The 20,713-nt window shown below is 35.2% G+C and overlaps 1 protein-coding gene across 1 annotated transcript in view; it reads left to right on the forward strand.

Moving 5' to 3' along the window:
* Pde3b (phosphodiesterase 3B) overlaps nt 1-20,390 on the forward strand; it is a 133,516-nt gene extending 113,126 nt beyond the window's left edge. Inside the window, exons 8-16 of the mRNA XM_075971953.1 lie at nt 430-566; nt 1,702-1,839; nt 3,135-3,246; nt 4,843-4,956; nt 8,802-9,001; nt 12,937-13,140; nt 14,663-14,824; nt 17,191-17,440; nt 18,544-20,390. Of these exons, the coding sequence (XP_075828068.1) occupies nt 430-566; nt 1,702-1,839; nt 3,135-3,246; nt 4,843-4,956; nt 8,802-9,001; nt 12,937-13,140; nt 14,663-14,824; nt 17,191-17,440; nt 18,544-18,758 (1,532 nt within the window). The 3' untranslated portion in view covers nt 18,759-20,390. The remainder of the gene's footprint in view (nt 1-429; nt 567-1,701; nt 1,840-3,134; nt 3,247-4,842; nt 4,957-8,801; nt 9,002-12,936; nt 13,141-14,662; nt 14,825-17,190; nt 17,441-18,543) is intronic.
* The last annotated feature ends 323 nt before the right edge of the window (nt 20,391-20,713 follow it).

Consider the following 20,713-nt stretch of genomic DNA (forward strand, 5'->3'; position numbering starts at 1 on the left):
AAAAAAGAAGAGAAATAACTAGAAGTTTTACATGTTGCTTAATTGCATTGACATATAGTTAAGATTTTTGAATTTTTGTATCTGAATCTCATATGAGGATTGTTTATACCAAATTGGCAAGAGGTATCTGTTGATAGGGACTGGCCTTTTCTGTTTCTCACTTTTATGAAGCTATCTGGCCCTTTCTATCACCCATGAATAGATATGTGAACTGAGTCCCAGATGTGAAGTGCTTGTGCTCTCTGAGCACAAGACCCTACACAGAGTCAGCAATCTAGAGCTTGATGATATGAATAAATGTTTTAAACTGAGTGGCATTGTGCTTTACTCTGTCAGAATAGTTTTAAATCAGTGACCAGTTTTTGTAATAAAGCAGCATATTTAAGACACATTTTGTTTCTATTTATTGCTATGTATGCTTTTTGAAAGGTGAAGAAGATAACACTGTTTTCACAAAAGAACCATTCAACATTGTGGAAACTAAAGAAGAAACAGCGAAGAAAGACTGCAGGGAATTATCGTTGGAAGGTGATAGTCACCTAATGGAAGAGGCACAGCAACCAAATGTAAAGGATAAGCTTTCAATATCATTATGTTAAGGTGAAATATGATATGAGTTAGTACTGGCTTCATTATTTTTACACAGAACATAATTATCAATGTAATGGCATTTTAATTTTTTTCACTGAGAAGTCACAATTACTGAAATAATGCTTGGGTCATAAAACATAGTTCTAAGTCTATCATCTAGGAACAACAAAGATTCACTTTTGTGTGAATATTTAGTAGATATATTTCATTTGGTTATTGCTTAATTGTGTTTAAATACAGAGACCATATGTGTAGTCATTAAAAAACAAAGAATAATTATTTTCATAAGCTTGTGGCTCAGTTGGCAAAGGTACTTGCTGACAAGCCTGATGATCTGAGTTTGATCCCTGGATCCACATGATGGAAGGAGAGAACTCTGACTCTGAAAAATTATCCCCTGACTTCTACAGACACACAGCATGCTACACATGTGAATGCACACACACAAAATACACAAAATAGAACAGTTACATCTAGTGGTACCATTTTCCTAAGTTCAGTGTGTAAATTTGTGGGACAAAATCCTGTTCATGTACTTGGGATACTATCCTAGTAAGAAGTACTGTAGTGAGACAAAGTTTTTTCCATTATACTTTGCTACATATAATTTCTAAAATGAAAATAATGGATTTTAGATTTACATAGTCATTTGGAAATAAAATGCTTACTTATCTAAAGTATCATCAGCCTTCTGTTGCTAAGAAGACGCGCTTAAAGTTTTCTCAAGATCGCTTTTAACAAATAGACAAAATAGAAGGCAAGATAAAAGAATATTTGAAAAAAACACTACAGAAAAGAGGGCTAACTGTTAATATTCAGTTCTAAGCATTCTCTCTTAGATGTTAGAAATATGTGTGCTCACATACATAACATACAATAATAGTCCTTTAAAAAGTGCGAGGCCAGCCTGGTCTACAAGAGCTAGTTCCAGGACAGGCTCCAAAGCTACAGAGAACCCTGTCTCGAAAAGAAAAAAAAAAGCTTTTATATTGACTGATATATTGAAATGATAATATTTTAGATATATTTGTTTGAATAAAATAGATAATTTACGCTCACTAAAAACCAAATATCTGTAAAAGATAAAGTTGTTTTTTCTCCTGTGTTTAGATTGACCAGGAAGTATTACTGGACCCGATGTTAGTAGAAGATTATGACTTGTTAATAGAGAAGATGAGCAGCTGGAATTTTCAGATTTTTGAGCTTGTAGAAAAGATGGGAGAAAAATCAGGAAGGATTCTCAGTCAGGTTTGTTTTCATATCTCTATTATTGTAATTTTTTTCATATGTTTATAAAAGCAAAATCTAAATCTTGATACTAGTTTAAGTACAGATTCAGAAATTTAAATGAAATTTAAAGGTCATTAAATTTATCTTTCAGGTAGTCCTCAAAACATGCAGCTAAGTATACACATATACATATGTATTATATATTATTATAAGTATATAAAAATTTATGTATGAAAATCATTGATTTGACTATACTAATAGATTTAATTTAGGCTAGCATAGTAATAAAGATTTACTTTTTCTTATTCTTGAGGTTTGAAAGGACCTGAAAGATGATTTAGTTCTAACTAACTACTGAAATGCAAACTTCATTTTTTATCTGCCCTCCATCTTCAGACCTTGGCTGAATAAATAGTTAATCTCATAAAAGAAACAAGAGTCAGAGTTCATCTAATCAGTCTTTGTATCGCTTGGCCTTCCCAATGTAATTCCTTTAATATCCTATCTGTGAAATTCAAAACTTAAAAGGATACCATGTGACAAATATGAGATCTTTCCATTGAATTTTTTAGGGCCAAAATTTTGATAAATATTTTTTTTTGCCTTTTTTAACACTTGAGAAATAAGTAGAATTTACAATGTCTTTCAGTAAATTTGGAATAAAAAACTAAAGAGAAGTCAGCAAAATATTTTTAGTTGGGACATGATGCATGTGATAAAATTTCTTTGCTTTTTCTTCCTTTTTATTGTTTGGTAAAAATAAATTTTGAGAAGTTCACAATGAACTAACTTAGAAATATGCACTGAGAGATTTGGAGAGATGGCTTGTGATTAAGAATGCTTTCTGCTCTTCCAGAGGACCTGAGTTTGGATCCCAGTTCCCTTGTCAAATGGCTCATAACTACCTGTAAAGTTAGCTCCAGGGGATCCCACAACCTCTTCTGTCCTCCACAGGAACCATTACATCACATATTTGACACCCTCCTGCCCAAACAAGTATAAATAAAAAAAATATGATGGACCTGGTGCCACAGTATGTAATTGCAGTTACTTGAGAGGCAGAATCAGGAAAATCTCAAGTTCAAGGCCAGCCTAGACAACTTAGTGAGACTCTACTCTGAAAACCAATATGGACTATGTTCATCACTCAGTGAATAGAGTTCTTGCCTAGAATGTGGAAGCCTCAGGGTTCAATCCCAATACCACAAGAAAAATAAAATGTATGCATGGTTATATTCCTAACTATATCACAAACCAAACTACAGAGAGACATTCAGATTTTTAAAGTGAGTTTCATTTTATTTTACATTTAGGTTATGTATACTTTATTTCAAGACACTGGTTTATTGGAAACCTTTAAAATTCCCACTCAAGAATTTATGAACTATTTTCGTGCATTAGAAAATGGCTACCGAGACATTCCCTGTGAGTATTGGCGATTACCTGGTTGAGTTCATAACTTCTTGTCTTTCTCTTCAGATAAGCCTGTAAGTAATTTTTGAAATACACATTTGAGAAATTTTTAAATAGATATTTTAAAAGAATATTATGTCTTATTACCTGGTGTTAACTGACTTGTTGATTGTAATATATGTACTCTAAACCTTCCTTCATATAAATTTATTATACATAAAGTGGATTATAATATTGATACTCATTTATATCCAGTTTTCTTCACTTAAATATTGTATAGTATGCATAATATCATTTTGTGTGGATGTATGTGTGTGGATGTGCACTTGTGTTGTGGGTGTGCACATGCATGTGTAGGACAGACTAACTGAGGTCTACTTTTCTCTGGAGCTCATCAAGTAGCCCATGCTCACTGGCCAGTGAGTCCCAAGGATCTTTCTGTCTCTGCCTACTCCAGCACCGTGTTAGCAAGTATGTACCACAGAGCTTGGCCTTTTTTTTTTTTTAATCTGAGTTCTTGGGATCAAACTCAGGTCTTTGTGGTTGCAAAGGAAATATTTTACGAATGGAACCATTTCTTTAGCCCAATCATGTATATCAGTTTTTTGAGTCTTATATTTTTAAGTATTAAGGAACGTTAAAACAACAATTTCAGAAAATTGTTCATTTAAGAATATTACCCATAATTTTTTATTTTAAACTGTGTTCTGACTTATGGAATGACTTAATTTTATACTGAATATGATTGGAATTACATGTTAGGAAATGTGTATATCTTTATGTATTAGACCTTTTTATAGTTCTCTTCATATGAACAGATTAGTAAATTTTTCCTAAATTAGCATAACTAATAATACTGCTTAATAGTTTAAAGTGAGGTACTCAATCTTTAATTTTCATTTAATCTTTATAGGAAACCTAAGAGATGATTATTTCTCAGTTTTTGGCAAAAAAAAAATAGGTATGCAGACTATATAACTGTTCAGTGAGCAAAACTATTTTTCTCTGTGTGTGTGAACATGTCTGTGTGCACACAAAGAGACTAGAGGATGACTTTGGGTATCCTCTGTGTCACTGTCTTTCAGACAGGGTCTCTTACTGGAGACCAGGCAAACTCTCACAATCCTCTCTTCTTAGCCGCCCCACCCTCACCAAAGTACTGGGATTATAGTTCACATACAGTTATGCCCACCTTGTCACTTGGGGCCAGGGATCTGAACTCAGATCTTCATGATTACATGAAGTGCTCTTACCCACTGGGCCATCTCTCCTGTTCCTAAAACTTTTCTATATCGTGTCTCCATAATCCAGATACCATATGTTATAAAAGCCACGAAATAGAAATCTCAATAATTTTTGCCTTCTCTTTCTGTTCTTTGGACTTTTAATGTGTCTTTGTATTTTATCTGAAAACACTCATTTTTTTTAAAAAAAGTTTTTAATATACTGAGATATCTTAAAAATAAAACAAAATATAATTATGGGAAATTCCTTTAATATGTCTTACTCATTGGAATATAGTATAACTAGAATTTTTCTCACTTTTCAAACATCTTATGCCAAACCTAATCAGTATGATTCTATAATAAAGTATTTTGGTAATTTCAGATCATAATCGTATACATGCCACAGATGTCCTACATGCTGTTTGGTATCTGACAACACGACCAATTCCTGGCTTACAACAGAGCAACGATAATCATGAAGCAGAAACCGAAGCAGGTACTTATTCCTACAAATCTTTAATTACTTAATTAGAAAAAATAAATCAAGCTGTCTTATGTAGTAGTCTTTAATCTCTAAAGTTTGTATAAGTTACAGTGTTTTACATGACAAAAATTTTAACCTGTTACCATCTTAAGAACTAGATTATGATCCAGAACTACTATATGCAACATGTTCTTTTTTCCCATTCTACCAATATAACCATTATTATTTTAATGTTATTATTAATAATAACCATTGGATATTTTGATAATTTTTGTTTCAGGTCTACTATATATGCTTAAAATACACAGTAATACTAAACCAAAGGAAGCATTTAAGTGATACTTAAAAATATTCACAAACATTGCAATTTAAGTCCCAAAAACTTAATACTGCCTTTCATCATAAATATCATTCTTTAAATAAGCTCCATGTATTAAAAAGTGCCTTCATCTCTTATTTGAACTTATAAAAGAGTGAAATACTCTAGTAAGCTACATGTACCAGAGTAGAGTTTGTATGGATACAAAATTTGCACATTCTGTAGTCTATTTTATTCCTATCTGTTACAATGGTGAGATAATGCTGAGTAGCTCCTATTGACTAATAATAAGTAATGAGTGGGTGCTGGAGCGATAGCTCAGAAGTTAAGAGCACTTGCAGTTCTTCCAGCGAACCCAGGTTTATTTGCAACACTCCTGTTGGATGGCTCATAGTCCAGCTTCAAGGGTTCTAGGGAGTTAGGGGCTCTAAGCGCCTGTTGAGATTTTTGCAGCAAAATGATGGATAGCTGATGAATTTGAAAATCTTACCTATAGGGATCTTTTGAGTTCTGATGGCAAATTTAAGTACATCTGAATACTAAATCTTTACACACACACACACACACGCACACGCACACACACACACCTCACACACATGACACAATACTTTAAAGCTGTGGATTTTATGTGCTACCCAGAGTATGAAAACCATATGAAAAGTTTTCCACTTGTATAAGTTGCATTTCAGACCAATCCATCAATGCTTATGGTATTTTTTACAAATAGCTATCCTTTCTGGAGCCTCTGTAGACCACTGAAAATCAAGCTATCTTCCTCAGATAGCTGTTCTCCTTTTGGTAATAGTTCCTAGATTATTATTGTATTTTGGTGCATTTTGAAAACTGATCATGGGATCTAAGTTACAACATATTGTACTTAGTGCCCACTGATGATCGGCTTCCTTTATCCATACTTATGACTTCCTAGGAAAGTTTCTGGTACCAGCTAACTGAAGGAGGACCAAAAGACCAGGCTTACTGGTGGATCTTAGTCTGTGCCTTCTGAAAGTAGATGAGTAGAGGTTTATAGGCTCAGACAAGGGAGTCTGTTGACTGGATAATGGGAAAAGTTAAAATTTACCAATGAGAAGTGTGTTAAGCAAGAAGTCTTGTACACTTGGTCTAGAAAAAGAGACGTTTAAAGGAAAGGATCTGTACTCATTTTTAGTCAGTGGCTAACAGATTTAGAAAGAAAAAGATTAGAAATTTGTCCAGAAGGAGTTCTAGGGGTTTGTGTATAGAACTCAGTGGGCACTGAATGATGGATATTAGCTTTGTGGTGTCTTAGAGTTTACTATTACTGTGAAGAGACACCATGACCACTGCAACTGTTGTGAAGAAAACATTTAATTGGGGTGGCTTGCTTATAGTTTCAGAGGTTCAGTCCATTATCATCATAATGGGGAACATGGTTGTGTGCAGGCAGACATTGTGCTGGAGCTGAGAGTGCTACATCTTGCAGGCAACAGAAAATCAACTGACTTGTCACACTGAGGGAAGCTGGAGAAAAAGAGACCTCAAAACCCGCCCCCATTGTGACACACTTCCTTCAACAAGGCCATACCTCCTAATAATACCACCCCCTTTTGGCGACCATTTTCTTTCAAACCACCACTTCTCTATTTACATACATACACCTAGACACGCATGCATGCACACATGCACGTGCATAACACACACACACTCACACAACCTAATTTTTGGAGAAACTTGACAAAAAAATTACCTAACGGTATTTACTGTGGCGGTTTTCAGTAATTAATTGGATGAAGTGCTGTCTTCCTGTGATCATTATCAGTCATGTGTGTCGTCTGTCATGCCTGCCCCCCCCACCTATCCCAGTTATCATTCAGTAGGCTTAGGAATACAACAACAAAGATAGTAGGAGTAAGGTGTATGTATGGGCTCTAGGCAATTACTGAATTTTTATTTCATTTTGCTTTTTACATTTTTGTTGTTTATTTTTCATATTAACACAGTATCTATATACCAAAGATGGTCCCTGAACGCCCAAGTGCTGACATGTAAAGGCATTAGAATTCTTAACTAATTTTTTAGTTTAATAGGGATATATTTTGCCATTTGATTTTTAAAACTTAAGAGGGAACCTATGATGGATATAATACAAGAAAATGTTCAAGATATTGACTTGATATTAATAATTAGAGTCTTTTTAGTAGCAGTTTGCTTACTACATAAATCATGTCCATATTTTCATTTTGTTTTTACAATTGTTTTTAGAAGTGTTAGAATACAGTTTTTTAAAACTCAGTATATAGTTAAAACATAAACAGTATGAAAATAATAAATACTTTAAAATTATCATTAATGTATTAAAGTCATGTTAAAAATATTGTGATAATTGACTCAAATTATGATTAAGAAGTCATTTAGACTTTGACAAGGCATTATTTCTGACGAAGACAACCAAGGAGGTCTCATAACTTTTATCTTTGGTTTTATGTGCTCTCTACTGTGTCTTTTATATTTTGTAATTATTCAAATGCTTTTGCAGAAATGATAGCCTGAACATGTAGGCTTGGCTAATAAACAAAAGGAGCAGCAGGTGAGGTGCTGAACTGGAAGCACTCTGAGGGAGAATGTGCTGTTTCTGCTCCCTGAGCAGCTCTCAGTGTCTCAGGCCATTTCATGTTCAGGCATTTTGTTCTGGTCCATTGTAAAGAACTCCGTAGGAGGGAAACGAAGGGAAAGAAATTGTAATTAAGGCAGCATAATGGAATAATTTTTGAGGATGAGAGTTGAAAAGCAGTGTCTGTGTTGAGGAGCTTAGTGTAGTGATATATTAAATTTCTACATGTCATATTGTTTTTATAATCAAATTTTATTTTCAGGCTTTGTCCTGTTAGATCTTTTTCTATATCTATTATTTATATTTAAAATTTTTGTTAATTTTTTCATTCAGTATATTTTGATCATATTCTTTCCCCTCCTCTTAATTCCTCCTACGGCCTCCTCACCTCCTCTCAAAAAAATTGGGAAAACATCAACAAAAATAAAATAAAGAACTTAAAAAAAGAAAATTAGACAAAAAATAGCAAAACAACACACACACAAAACAAAATGTTGAATCTGTTTTGTGTTAGTTAGCTACCTTTGGGCATGGGGCCTGCCCTCAAGTGTGATTGATATACAGCCATTGACACACCACTGGAGAAAAATGATTTTCCTTTTTCCAGAAGGTATCAGTTGCTTGGTCTTCTTGGTTAGGGGTAGGACCTTGTGTCTACTTCCCCTTCTTGGTGCTAGGATTCTGTATGACTACTATATTTAGCCCTTAAAAATAAATGTTTAGAAAATTTAGGGTTTCTACAAATTAATTAGCCTGAGCAAGAAAGCATCATCCTGGCACCAGAGTTCTCTAATGGCCTGCAAGATAAACAATGAGAAAAGTAGGTTCTTTAAGTCATCCGCATCTATTTAAATTCAACAAATTAGTACTGATTTGGGGAATTCCATTCTTAGCATAATTGTCAGGAAGTTACACCCTAATGCTGGTTTGCTGCTTCTTGTCATACAGATTCCGATGGTAGACTTGGTTCAAGACAGATTGCTTACATTTCTTCGAAGAGTTGCTCTATTCCAGATGAGAGTTATGGCTGCTTGTCTTCAAACATTCCTGCTTTAGAACTGATGGCTTTGTATGTGGCAGCTGCCATGCACGATTATGATCACCCAGGAAGAACAAATGCGTTTCTAGTGGCGACAAATGCACCTCAGGTGGGAAAGAAAGTTTTAGAAGCTTAAGAATAATTCTGGGGGGCTGGAGAGATGGCTCAGAGGTTAAAAGCATTGCCTGCTCTTCCAAAGGTCCTGAGTTCAATTCCCAGCAACCACATGGTGGCTCACAATCATCTGTAATGAGGTCTGGTGCCCTCTTCTGGCCTGGAGACATACACGTAGACAGAATATTGTATACATAATAAATAAATAAATAAATAAATAGAATAATTCTGAGAATTTGTATTTCCCATTGCAGATCTCTCTGTAGTCAATCCTTCCTGTGAGTCACGTTACCATTAGACTCTTCATTGTAATTAATTCATGAAAACACATGATGATGAATGCTAAAGGAATTTGGAAAAATCGGTTTTTTCAGCTATAAAAAATAGTTTATAAAATAACTCCAAGTTTCATTAACTCAAAATCTTAATAGAAATATTTTTGTTTTTTATCAAATCACTCTGGCTGGCTCTTTTTCCTTCTCACTTGGTCCATAGTATAGCTAAAGTTAAAATGGCCAAGGATATCATTCAGGGTTATCTTCTTCCCATCTTTCTCCTAAGACTGTGAGCTTCAGTCTTTTATCTATAAATTTATTAGTGTACTGAGAATTTTTCCTTGGGCTGGCGAGATGCCTTACCAGATAAAGGCACCTCCCACCAACCGTGACAACCTGAGTTTGATTTCTGAGGTGCCTACCCATCTGATAGAAAAAGAGAAACAAGTGCCACAACCTGGCCTCAGACCTCCACACATGTGCCATGGCATGCACATGTGTCCCCAAACCCACATACACAGATATGCACATACAAATGTGATTAAAAAAAGATCTATACTAATTCATTTTGGTGTAATATTTTGTATGGAAGAAATATAGCTGATAAAGTATCAAATTCTGTTTGGATCATGTCACAGTTTAAATCAAGTAGTATAAACTCCCAATATGAACAATGTACTGCAATAACTTTAAACATGAGGTCTTGGAACTAAACATACAGCCTTTCGAAGAATTTAATGTGATTTGAGATGTTGGTGTAGGAGATTGCTGCAATGTTGTATGTGTTTCTAACCATATGCCTTACATAGGAACTTGTTACTGTTTCTGACGAATTTTCTGTCTTCATGTTAGCATTCTGTTTTAACTTTAGTTCTTGCCTTTCATCATTTGTAGCCATTTTCTGTTTATCTTTTTACCTATCTTCTTCAAGCAAGCAGACCAATGGTTTTAAATGTAGGGGATAAATTATTTTAATATAAAGTTGAGTGGTGTAGATGTGTGTGTGTAACACACACATATAGATAGACAGACAGACAGATAGATATAGAGAGATGGGTTAGGAGAAGCATATAATTTATTTCTCTATTGAGACTTAATTCATGGCTCATGTTTTCTATAGTCAGATTCGGATAACTTTAAATGTGATTATTGATATTTGTTTGCTTTTTAAGTGTTATTTGGGAGAAATTACCTACCCAGGGATACATATTTGCAGTTTACAAGGTCAGTGGTCACACTGCTTTTGGACCTGTGGTGAGGAATCTGTAGTGAAGCAAAACTCTTGTGTCAGTGCAAACAGCATGTGAAAAGACAGGAGACTGGCGTACAGCAGTCCTTTCCAAGGGCATGCTCAGTGACCTAAGTCTTGAATTTACCTCCAGGTAGGAGGAAGCTGCCTGGATGGATTGAGTTATTAATATAGGTCTCAGTACTCAGACTAAACAGTTCTCAATACAGAAGTATAGTAGGTGGCACTTAGCTAGGAAACAGACCCCAGTCACATCCCCAGAGTTTCTCCTCAGAGACTTGGCTCTTTACAGCACAATTCATTCTCATAGCAACAGGTGACGTGGTCTTTCCTCAGCCTGTTCTTAGTGTCCCCATGTATTTGAAGTTTCTAGTATGGAGATTATATATAGATTCTGTTCCTGATTCTGGTTTTTGCTTCCATTTTATTTCCCTTTAGTAATTTCCAAGAACAGTTTGCATAGTAAAGGAACTGGAAACTTACTTTTATTTTACTGCCTTGACTCTGAGAGATTTTAAAGCCAGCTAACTAGCTTCAGAAAATACTTGAACAGTGTGTTAAAATGTTACTGTGTGTATGTGGGGGGGGAGGGGTGTGCATATGGGGGATAGAGGACAAATTTCAGGGGATTTCCAACTGTGTGCTCCAGGGATTGAATTAGATCATGAGGCTTGTGTAATTAACACTGTACCTGCTGAGCCATCTTACTGATCCATGAATAGTGTGTGTTTTAATTACCTGGGACTTTCATTACTTCTTTCTGATATGATGGAACTATTTTGATAGCTTATCAATTTTCATTAAATTAAGCATGAATTTTTCAACACTGTTAAGTTGTCCCCTTATGGAGTCTTTGGAGTAAAATCTTTTTAGGGGGATTTATGATGCTTAGAAGTCTCTGAAGATTGATGGGAGGCTTTTATGTGGGTCATAACAGCTTAGATCATTCCATTGTGTAACATGATCACATGAGCATGCAGGTATGCTTACATCTAGGCATTGATGTTTAGATATCAGGTATAGGACTCATGCTCACGTATGTCTCACATGGTACTGTTCCCTCTGTTTTTGTGTCTTCCTTTCCGATTAGGCAGTAAGGACCAGAAAAACACAAACAGAGTTTTGTTTCTGTTTCTTTCTTTTTTTTTTTTTAAATAAGATAAATCTTTATTACTCTTTTTTTTTCTAAATTTTTTTTAATTGAGAAAAGGAAAAAAAAACAAGTTTCCGCCTCCTCCCAGCCTCCCATTTCCCTCCCCCTCCTCCCAACCTTCTCCCCCTCCTCCCACCCTTCTCCCCCGCCCCTCACTCCTCTCCCCCTCCCTCTCCAATCCAAAGAGCAGTCAGGGTTCCCTGCCCTGTGGTAAGTCCTAGGTCCTACCCCCTCCGTCCATATCTAGGAAGGTGAACATCCAAACTGGCTAGGCTCCCACAAAGCCAGAACATGAAGTAGGATCAAAACCCCGTGCCATTGTCTTTGGCTTGTCATCAGCCCTCATTGTTCGCCATGTTCAGAGAGTCCGGTTTTATCCCATGCTTTTTCAGTCACAATCCAGCTGGCCTTGGTGAGCTCCCAATAGATCAGCTCCACTGTCTCAGTGGGTGGGTGCACCCCTCGTGGTCCCGACTTCTTTGCTCATGTTCCCCCTCCTTCTGCTCCTCATTGGGACCTTGGGGGTTCTGTTTCTTAATGCCTGACCTTTAACATAACTTGACATGGGCTTTTAAAAAAATAATAATAATAATTACTGCTTTAGTAGTTTTAAAAATGTTTTAGTTTTTAGAGATGGTAGAACCTTTACAAATTTGATATTCTACTGGTTATGAATGTCCCTTAGTATTTTTTCCACTGGTGTGAGGGTAGGGGAAAGCAAGCTCATACTGTTGAAACCAGGATATTTGTAGTCTTACCTATTTTATGCTTATTTCTCACTACTTAGAAACTGTGTCAGGAAGGGAATGCAGATTACACCCTCAGATACAGGGGTCGCTGGCTTATCCTGGACCACTTCTTCCCCTTTAGTTAACTCTGTGTTGGCTACAGAATAGAGTTGTACCCTAACCCTGTTTCATATCCCAATGGATTTATTATCAAAAGCTTTACAAATTGAATGTTTACTTCAAAAGCACCTTTCCATCACTTAGGAGGAAGCATGATATTGCAGAGTATTTGAGAACAGTCTTTTAGTTTAGATCTGACATCAGAAGGAAAGGTGTCCCTAGCCTCATTGCACTTCATTCTACTTATTTGTAAAACCATTAGAACCTTTCATCGTAGATATTAACATCCTGGTAACACACTTCGTTTGTGGTAGGTACTCACTCTTCTGACCTGTTTTTGACATTGAGTTATTAAAGTTCCTATGTGTAAGGTGCTTGTCTCATTTTTATTTTTATTCTTTTTAGGCAGTTTTATACAATGACAGATCTGTTCTAGAAAATCATCATGCTGCATCAGCTTGGAATCTGTATCTTTCTCGCCCAGAATACAATTTTTTGCTTAACCTTGATCATGTGGAATTCAAACGTTTTCGTTTTTTAGTCATCGAAGCAATCCTTGCCACAGATCTCAAGAAACATTTTGATTTCCTTGCTGAATTCAATGCCAAGGTTTGTTATGTAAAGTAGTGCCTGATTTTGAAAAGGGAAATTGTTGTTGTTAGTGTTATAGATGAAAGGTTGTTTTTGATATTAAGTTGGAATTACATTACACATGAAGAATAAATAACAGATATAAAGAGTTTTTATTATTATAGCACTATGTCTTAAAATACTGTGTTTGCTATGCTTTCTTTTGACAAATAGATGAATTTTATTGTAGTTTTTTAAAAAAAATAACAAACCAACTAATTATATCCAAAGTTTTTATAACAGAAGTTGAGTTTACTCAGTGCCAAGTGAGACATTTTATGAAATTAAAGTTGTATTTCTAAGAAGCCTCCTTTGTATTAGGAATTTTCTACTGCTGACCTGGCTGAAGGGAAGTTTCTTTTTTCTTCTGTTTGGTAAGGATTGCCTCATTCCCAAACTGCCATGTGTGTGTAGTCACTGTGCTGTGGATTGAGGAAGATCAGCTCACAGCACCCCCCTCAGAGAATTCATACTCCCTGTGCCAACTGGAATCACTAAACTGCTCTGACAACAGTGATAGTGGCAGTGAGTCCCGTGAAGCAGAAAAAGTTGAGGACCATTGCTTTACTTTCTTGAAAGAATTATACCCTGCCCCTCTATTGTTCTCTAGCAGGAAACTGCTGATTCCTCAATTTTTATTTCCAAGAGGAAATCAAAAGCATACTAAATTTGCCTATCTAATAAGGATAATTTCAGCTACCTAAACAATGTTAATTAATATTTACTTAGCCTTTATTATCAGCCAGGCTCTCTGTTTATTCATCCTTGTGGCAGTATTTGACAAGATTACCATCTCCATCACTTCTTTATAGAGGAAGAAATGGATTTGAATAGGTAAAAATGCTGAATTAATATCCTTGTGAGTTAAGCTTTAGACCATGGAATATTTCTTTTTCTTTCTTTTATTTCTTTTGATTTTTGAGACAGGGTTACTCTATGTAACATTCCTGGCTGTCCTGGAACTCACTCTGTAGTCCAGGTTGGCCTCAAACTCACTGAGATCCGCCTGCCTCTGTCTCCCAAGTGCTGAGATTAAAGGTGTGTGCCACTGCTGACCAGCTAGAGTTAAGTTTCTAAGACTCGTGTTTTTGAGCTGTATCTGCATGGCAAAGCTAGAACTGATTTTTCCTTAGCTCTTTTAAGTGGCCTTTCTTTAAGGTAGAAATAGTTACAATTCTTATGATTTATAGATTCATGTGTACATATATTTAATACACATACATACATTATTCTCTGTGATAATTATAAATAATGAAACCAAAGCTGATCTTTTTATAAAAAGTTATACTGTCTTTGAAACCAAATCTTAATACTATTTCAGTGGGACATTTTACCAAGTAGGCCCATGTTACAGCAGATTCTGATTTTAAGGAAGCATTTCCTGAAATTTCTTCCTGTTCTTTGGCCAGGAAACAATTTTATGATAATTGGTAAGAACAAACAAACATGGGAAACTCCTTGTGACTCAGAACCCGAAAAAATTCTCTTTTGTCCAAAATAGGCCAATGATGTAAATAGTAATGGTATAGAATGGACCAGTGAAAATGATCGCCTCTTAGTCTGCCAGGTGTGCATCAAACTCGCAGATATAAATGGCCCAGCAAAAGCTCGGGATCTACATTTGAGATGGACAGAAGGCATCGTGAATGAATTTTATGAACAGGTAAGATGAAACATGAGATTGGTGGGATTTTGAAGATCTGCCATATGAAGAAAGCACCTTTGGGGGCTTCAGTTGCTACAGGAAGTGTACGAGTTGTCCAGAAAGAATTAAATGTTGAGTGTACCCTGGCTCTTTGTGGTTTCTCAACTCTACCTTTGCTGATAATATTTTTTTATTTTATTTTATGTGTATGGATATTTTGCCTGCATGTATGTCTGTGTATCATTTGTGTGCCTGGTGCCTGTAGAGGCCAGAAAAGGGCTTCAGATCCAGTGGAATTGGAGTTACAGATAGTTGTGAGCTGCCATGTGGATGCTGACACTTGAACTCAGGTCCTCTGAAAGAGGTGCTTTTAACAACTGAGCCATTTTTCTATCCTTCACTGCTAACATTATAGTAGCAAACAAAAATATATAGCTTATTACTTGCCTGGAACAAGATTGTACTCTTGGCCGAATAGATAAGGATAGACTACAGTTTCCAAGGTCATTTTCGAACTGAGAATCTATAACTTAAAACAGTTGATTTCCAAGTGAAGTAATTTTCCCCCTCAAAATAATATTTTTATTAATTATTTGGGAATTTTGTACAATACATTCTGATTATACTCACTTCTCATTCCTCCCAAGTTACCCTCCCACCTTATGCCACTCCGCAAACAAAACAAACAAAAAAACCTCACCAAGTCCAATTTGTGTTGCCTATCTACTCATAGGAGCATGGTCAAACTCCCAGTGTCCAGAAAACTGAGAATGAAAGGCACTGAAGGCTTCTGTAACAACCCTGCCCCAAAAGAAACAGTCCAGACAGGACTCTATTGAAGAGAGTTCTTAAAAACTGATAAAGATGCTGAAATATAGCTTAACTCTTCACAGTTGATGGCTTCTGGTGGGGATTGGGGAAGGACCAAATGAAGTAGTTTTTTAAGTTATTTTATAGTCTTTTCAGAACATATTTAACTATCTAAAGACACTTTCAAGTCTGTTATAGAAAGACTGTCTTTGCATTGGAAGCATCCATGGGACAAAACCTGACAGAAAATAAAGGATAGAAGTGAGTTCAAAGTAGATACTGAGTTGTTTTCAAAGATTTGAATTATAAACGTGCTATTTTTTTATATCTTTTTAAAATCTTGACTTTAAAAGATTTTTACCCATTTGCAGAATCTGTGCTGTTTGCGGGTGGGTTGTTCCCCATAATGTAGGTGAAAGCTGATTTTCCTGCAAGCTTCATGTTTCATTATCTTGAAAATATCAAATACCACCCACTTATACCTCTATTTCTTTGGAGTCCTCAACCCTGATAGCCATGAATATTGGAGATATTTATACAGTTAGAGCTTCTGTGTGTAAGAAAGTAGGAGTAATTAAACTGAGTCTGTCTGATCATGCATACTGACCCCATGCTGTATTATAAAAGGTACAATGTCTTTTACCTACACTTAGAGTTATATAATACCATATTGTGTAACCTGTTATTGAGACTGGGAGTAGAAATATGCACATTACATTATAATCTTAAATTAAGTAAATATAGTCATTAAGTAAATATAGCCATAAATATAGTAATGTAAGTAAATACAGTCATATTAATATGTTATATAAAATATATTATATTACATATAGTACTTAATGTTATATAATATTATATAGTCATAAGTTAATATGTAATGTGTTACATATTATATATCATGTGATATGATATATTGCATATATATTACATATAGTAATATAAGTAAATATAGTCATAAATTAAGTAAATATAGTCACTCCAAATCAAATAATTTAGCTTTTAATATATTAGCTATAAACTATTAATTGTTGATATAGAATGTTGCAGGTTGATAGTAAAATTGTTAGTATTTATTTTAAAATATATATATCTTCCATGTTAACTGAATATCAGTTATTCTAGTGTCTATAAACAGAATATCAGAATACAGTTTTGTTTAAAATTTCTCAAATGGAGAAAAGACAAAATAACGTTTTTTTCCTGTGCTGGTAGTTGTTGCAGGTCTCAGAAACCCCTGTTAAACATTTGCCCATCAAGCCATACTCCATCCTAACAATAATCACAGTCATTAGTGTTTTGTGTAAAGATTATTTTGATGTAGACTGTGTTTTTAAAACCTCAAGATTCTGGGTGTGGTAGTGCACACCTTTAATCCCAGCATTTGGGAGGTAGAGGCAGGCAGATCTCTGTGAGTTCAAGGCCAGCCTGATCTACAGAGTGAGGTCCCAGACAGCCAGAGATATGTAGAGAGACCCTGTCTCAAAGCATCAAAAAGAAAAACCCAAGATAATTTTAACAGTAAACTTTAATTGTTGTATTTTGGTTAAATGTAATTTTCTTTTTGAAATGCTCAGGGAGATGAAGAAGCAACTCTTGGTCTACCTATTAGTCCCTTTATGGATCGTTCTTCTCCTCAACTAGCAAAACTCCAAGAATCTTTTATCACTCACATTGTGGGCCCCCTGTGCAACTCCTATGATGCTGCTGGCTTGCTGCCTGGTCAGTGGATACAAGCAGAAGAGGATGATGATACAGAAAGCGATGATGATGATGGTGAAGAATTAGATTCAGATGATGAAGAAACAGAAGACAATCTAAATCCCAGTAAGAATGAAAGGAAACTATATTTTCTTTAATGCTATTAACTACAAATGTTCTTTAATTTGGATTTAGATTTCTGCATCTTAGGTACAGATATGTTAACTTCTGTTAGAGTGTTCAAATTCAATAGTCATGCTTTGGATAACTGCCATGTGCTACTTCTATAGCACAACGGGGACTCTTAATTAATGAAAGCAGCATTTCTCAAGATGCTATCCTCCAGCAGCTGCTCATCTGATCATCTCTGAAGTGCGTCCTAGCAGTTAGACTCCTCATCTCATTCTCTTGGAGCATCTGAACAGCTGGGGAGCACCACTTCAACGAATCAAAACAGTGGGGAGCAAAGAATAAGCTCCTGGCTCTGAGAGAAGAACCAAGATTTTGATATTAAGAATGAGTCATATAGCAACATATTTTTCTGAAAAAGACAATTAGTGGAAAATTATTAAAAATTGTCTTTGAAACTTAATGAAATGTCACTTCATGTTTATTTTAAAGTAAGATTTAAATTACATCTACTGGATACTTTTTTCCTAGTATACTAAGAATCAGAAGTATAACACAATGAGAGTTGTGTTTTTACCTATTGGAGGTACTTGTCTGTAGATGCTGTCCTCCAACCAGTGCTCTTCAGCAGTGCTCTCCCCACTTTAGAATAAATGTCTTGTGTTTAGGGATAGTATAGCAGAGAATAACCTTACGCCAACTTGAGGTTAGTTGACTGTTTTTTCAGAATAAATAATATTCACCGGAATACTAGTAATTACTTTTAGTTTACTGCATTAAAACATTACGAACTTGAATTTTAACTTTGGATTGTTAGGATTTTCATCTTTGATTTCAGCACTATACTTCCCTCCGACCCAATATTCTCTGGATGTCATCTGTTAGTTTCTATACAGAGCAACCACTATCACTCAGAGCTTTGTTTGTGTTGTTCTGTTAGGACGTGAGCTCCATAGTGTGGATAATTTTTTTCTTACTGTTCACATTTATAGTCTTAGAGCTTTCATAACTACTTAGACTAGAGTGGACTCTTAGGCATTTATTGAATGAGCGATTGAATTTTATTTGCTTTGATATAAATGCTGTTTTCAATTTCACAGAACCACAGAGAAGGAAAGGCAGGCGGCGGATATTTTGTCAGCTAATGCACCACCTCACTGAAAACCACAAGATATGGAAGGAAATCATAGAAGAAGAAGAAAGGCGTAAAGCTGAGGGGAACAAACTGCAGGTGGAGAGTACCTCCTTACCTCAAGCAGATGAGATTCAGGTTATTGAAGAAGCAGATGAAGAGGAAGAACAAATGTTTGAATAGAAGAAAGCTTGTGCTGAAGAAGCCTGGGGTCCTGTGCCTAATGCTCACTGCGCTGGTTCTTAACTGACCGCTCCCATGTGGACAGGCCTTAATACTGTGAGAGAATCCTTACTGCCCTTGAAGTTCTCACTCCTAAGCACTTTCATCACAAACTAGAGTTGGCTGCAGCTGACGTGTTGCAGAGCCTTTCCTCCAAGCCTTCACTGGGTGTAAACAGTTTGTCATGATGCTGCTTTGCTGGGCAGTCAGCTCTTTATTTTTCATGGCGAAGGAAGGCTAAAATGGGAAATTCAAGAGACTTCAGCTTTCGAAGTGGCCATAACGCTTTTTATGAAAACAGGATTCATCTTGTATTTCCAAATATATCTTTTATGTCTTTGTTTTGGGGTCGAGAAAACAAACCTCTGCCTAATACAAAAAGGAATTTATTGTGGCCTTTCTGAGTGATTTCTGCTCATGGCAGTACACTGTTCAATATGGTTCTCCCAGCTTCATCCATGAAGGACTGAGGACCTTTGTTATACTTAACAAAATCCAGGTGCATCAATTTCTGATGCTTTTTATTGTTGTGTATAATCTACTGTGTGTTTTACTTCTGCCTAAAGTATTCAGGTTTGCTGTGGACATCAGAAGTCTGAATTCTAGTCTTACTGATTTTGTTCCATGGTTGAATTTTAAAGGTGTTTAACAATGAAGGAACTTCATTCTTTAGTCAAAACTGTTCTTATTTTTATTTTTGCTCAGGATAAGTAATTTTAAATATTTAGTTATTATAAACATGGCATAGATTTGCCAGGAAAAAAAACATTTTCCTAATATTGATGTTACCTTTTATAAAATGAGCACCATTTTAATTAAAGCTAAGAGAAAGGAGATAATCTTGGGCCAAATGAAACCAGTCCCATCAAAGACATTGCCTAAATAATTGGTTATCTTTAGATATGTGTCTTAGGTGTATTGTAGCCTTGGGTGTCTGGTTATAGAAAAACTGATTTTTTTTTAAATTTCTTTCTGCTCCAAGAAAACACGACAGAGATGACTCATCACTATGTAATAATATTAGAGCTCCACAGAAAACTGGATTCTTAGATGAAGTAAATGATGGGAATACATGCTTAATTTTTACATAAAAACTCTATAAATAGTTCAATAAATAATTCCATACAAATGCATATAAATACCTTACTAAGAAAACAGACCACATTTATAATGTTTACATAACCTCATTAGAGTGTGGCTATGTGCCCTAGTTGTGAAAAATTATTGAAACCAAATTATACCAAAATGGCAAATTGATTTCTCATTACTCTTGAAGACTGTACAATATTTTGGAGTCATTCAACTTGATGCATCGTTAACTGTCAGTTTCCATAGTAGTTCCTATAGAGTGTGATGCTGGAGTTTCCTGCCTACCTAAGGTATTTGATTTGTCTACAAGGCTGCAGTTAAAGATCTATTGAGTATTGGGGTTTTTGATCCTGCAGGTATCATATTTAATGAATCACTACACTTTATTTATTAAAATGTTGAGTATTGAGTTCCTTTCTGTCACTTTTACTACCACACCCACATTTGTAAATTGGCCCACCATATATTACTGAGTAATAAAACTTTAACTGATAATATATTGAATTTGCATTTATATACATTCTGTGTGTATATTTCTCTAAAATATATTTTATATCCTATGCAAATTTATTTATTCTGTTGCTTCCTTTCTTACAGAAAACAGTATACATGTGTGTTTAAGTTCATACATGTACAGGCATGTGCTATGAGAAACAAGTCTCTAAATATTGTTACTTACATTTTTTATTAGAATAATTTAGTTTTAAATTCTGTCTTGAAAAAAGCACATTTTACTTTTACTAAAAATGTTACTAGAAACTCATTTGAAAATAATTCTTTTTTTTTATTTTTTTAATTTATTTATTTATTAAGGATTTCTGCCTCCT

This window comes from Microtus pennsylvanicus, chromosome 5, assembly GCF_037038515.1.
Source record: "Microtus pennsylvanicus isolate mMicPen1 chromosome 5, mMicPen1.hap1, whole genome shotgun sequence".
In the NCBI taxonomy this organism is placed as follows: domain Eukaryota; kingdom Metazoa; phylum Chordata; class Mammalia; order Rodentia; family Cricetidae; genus Microtus; species Microtus pennsylvanicus.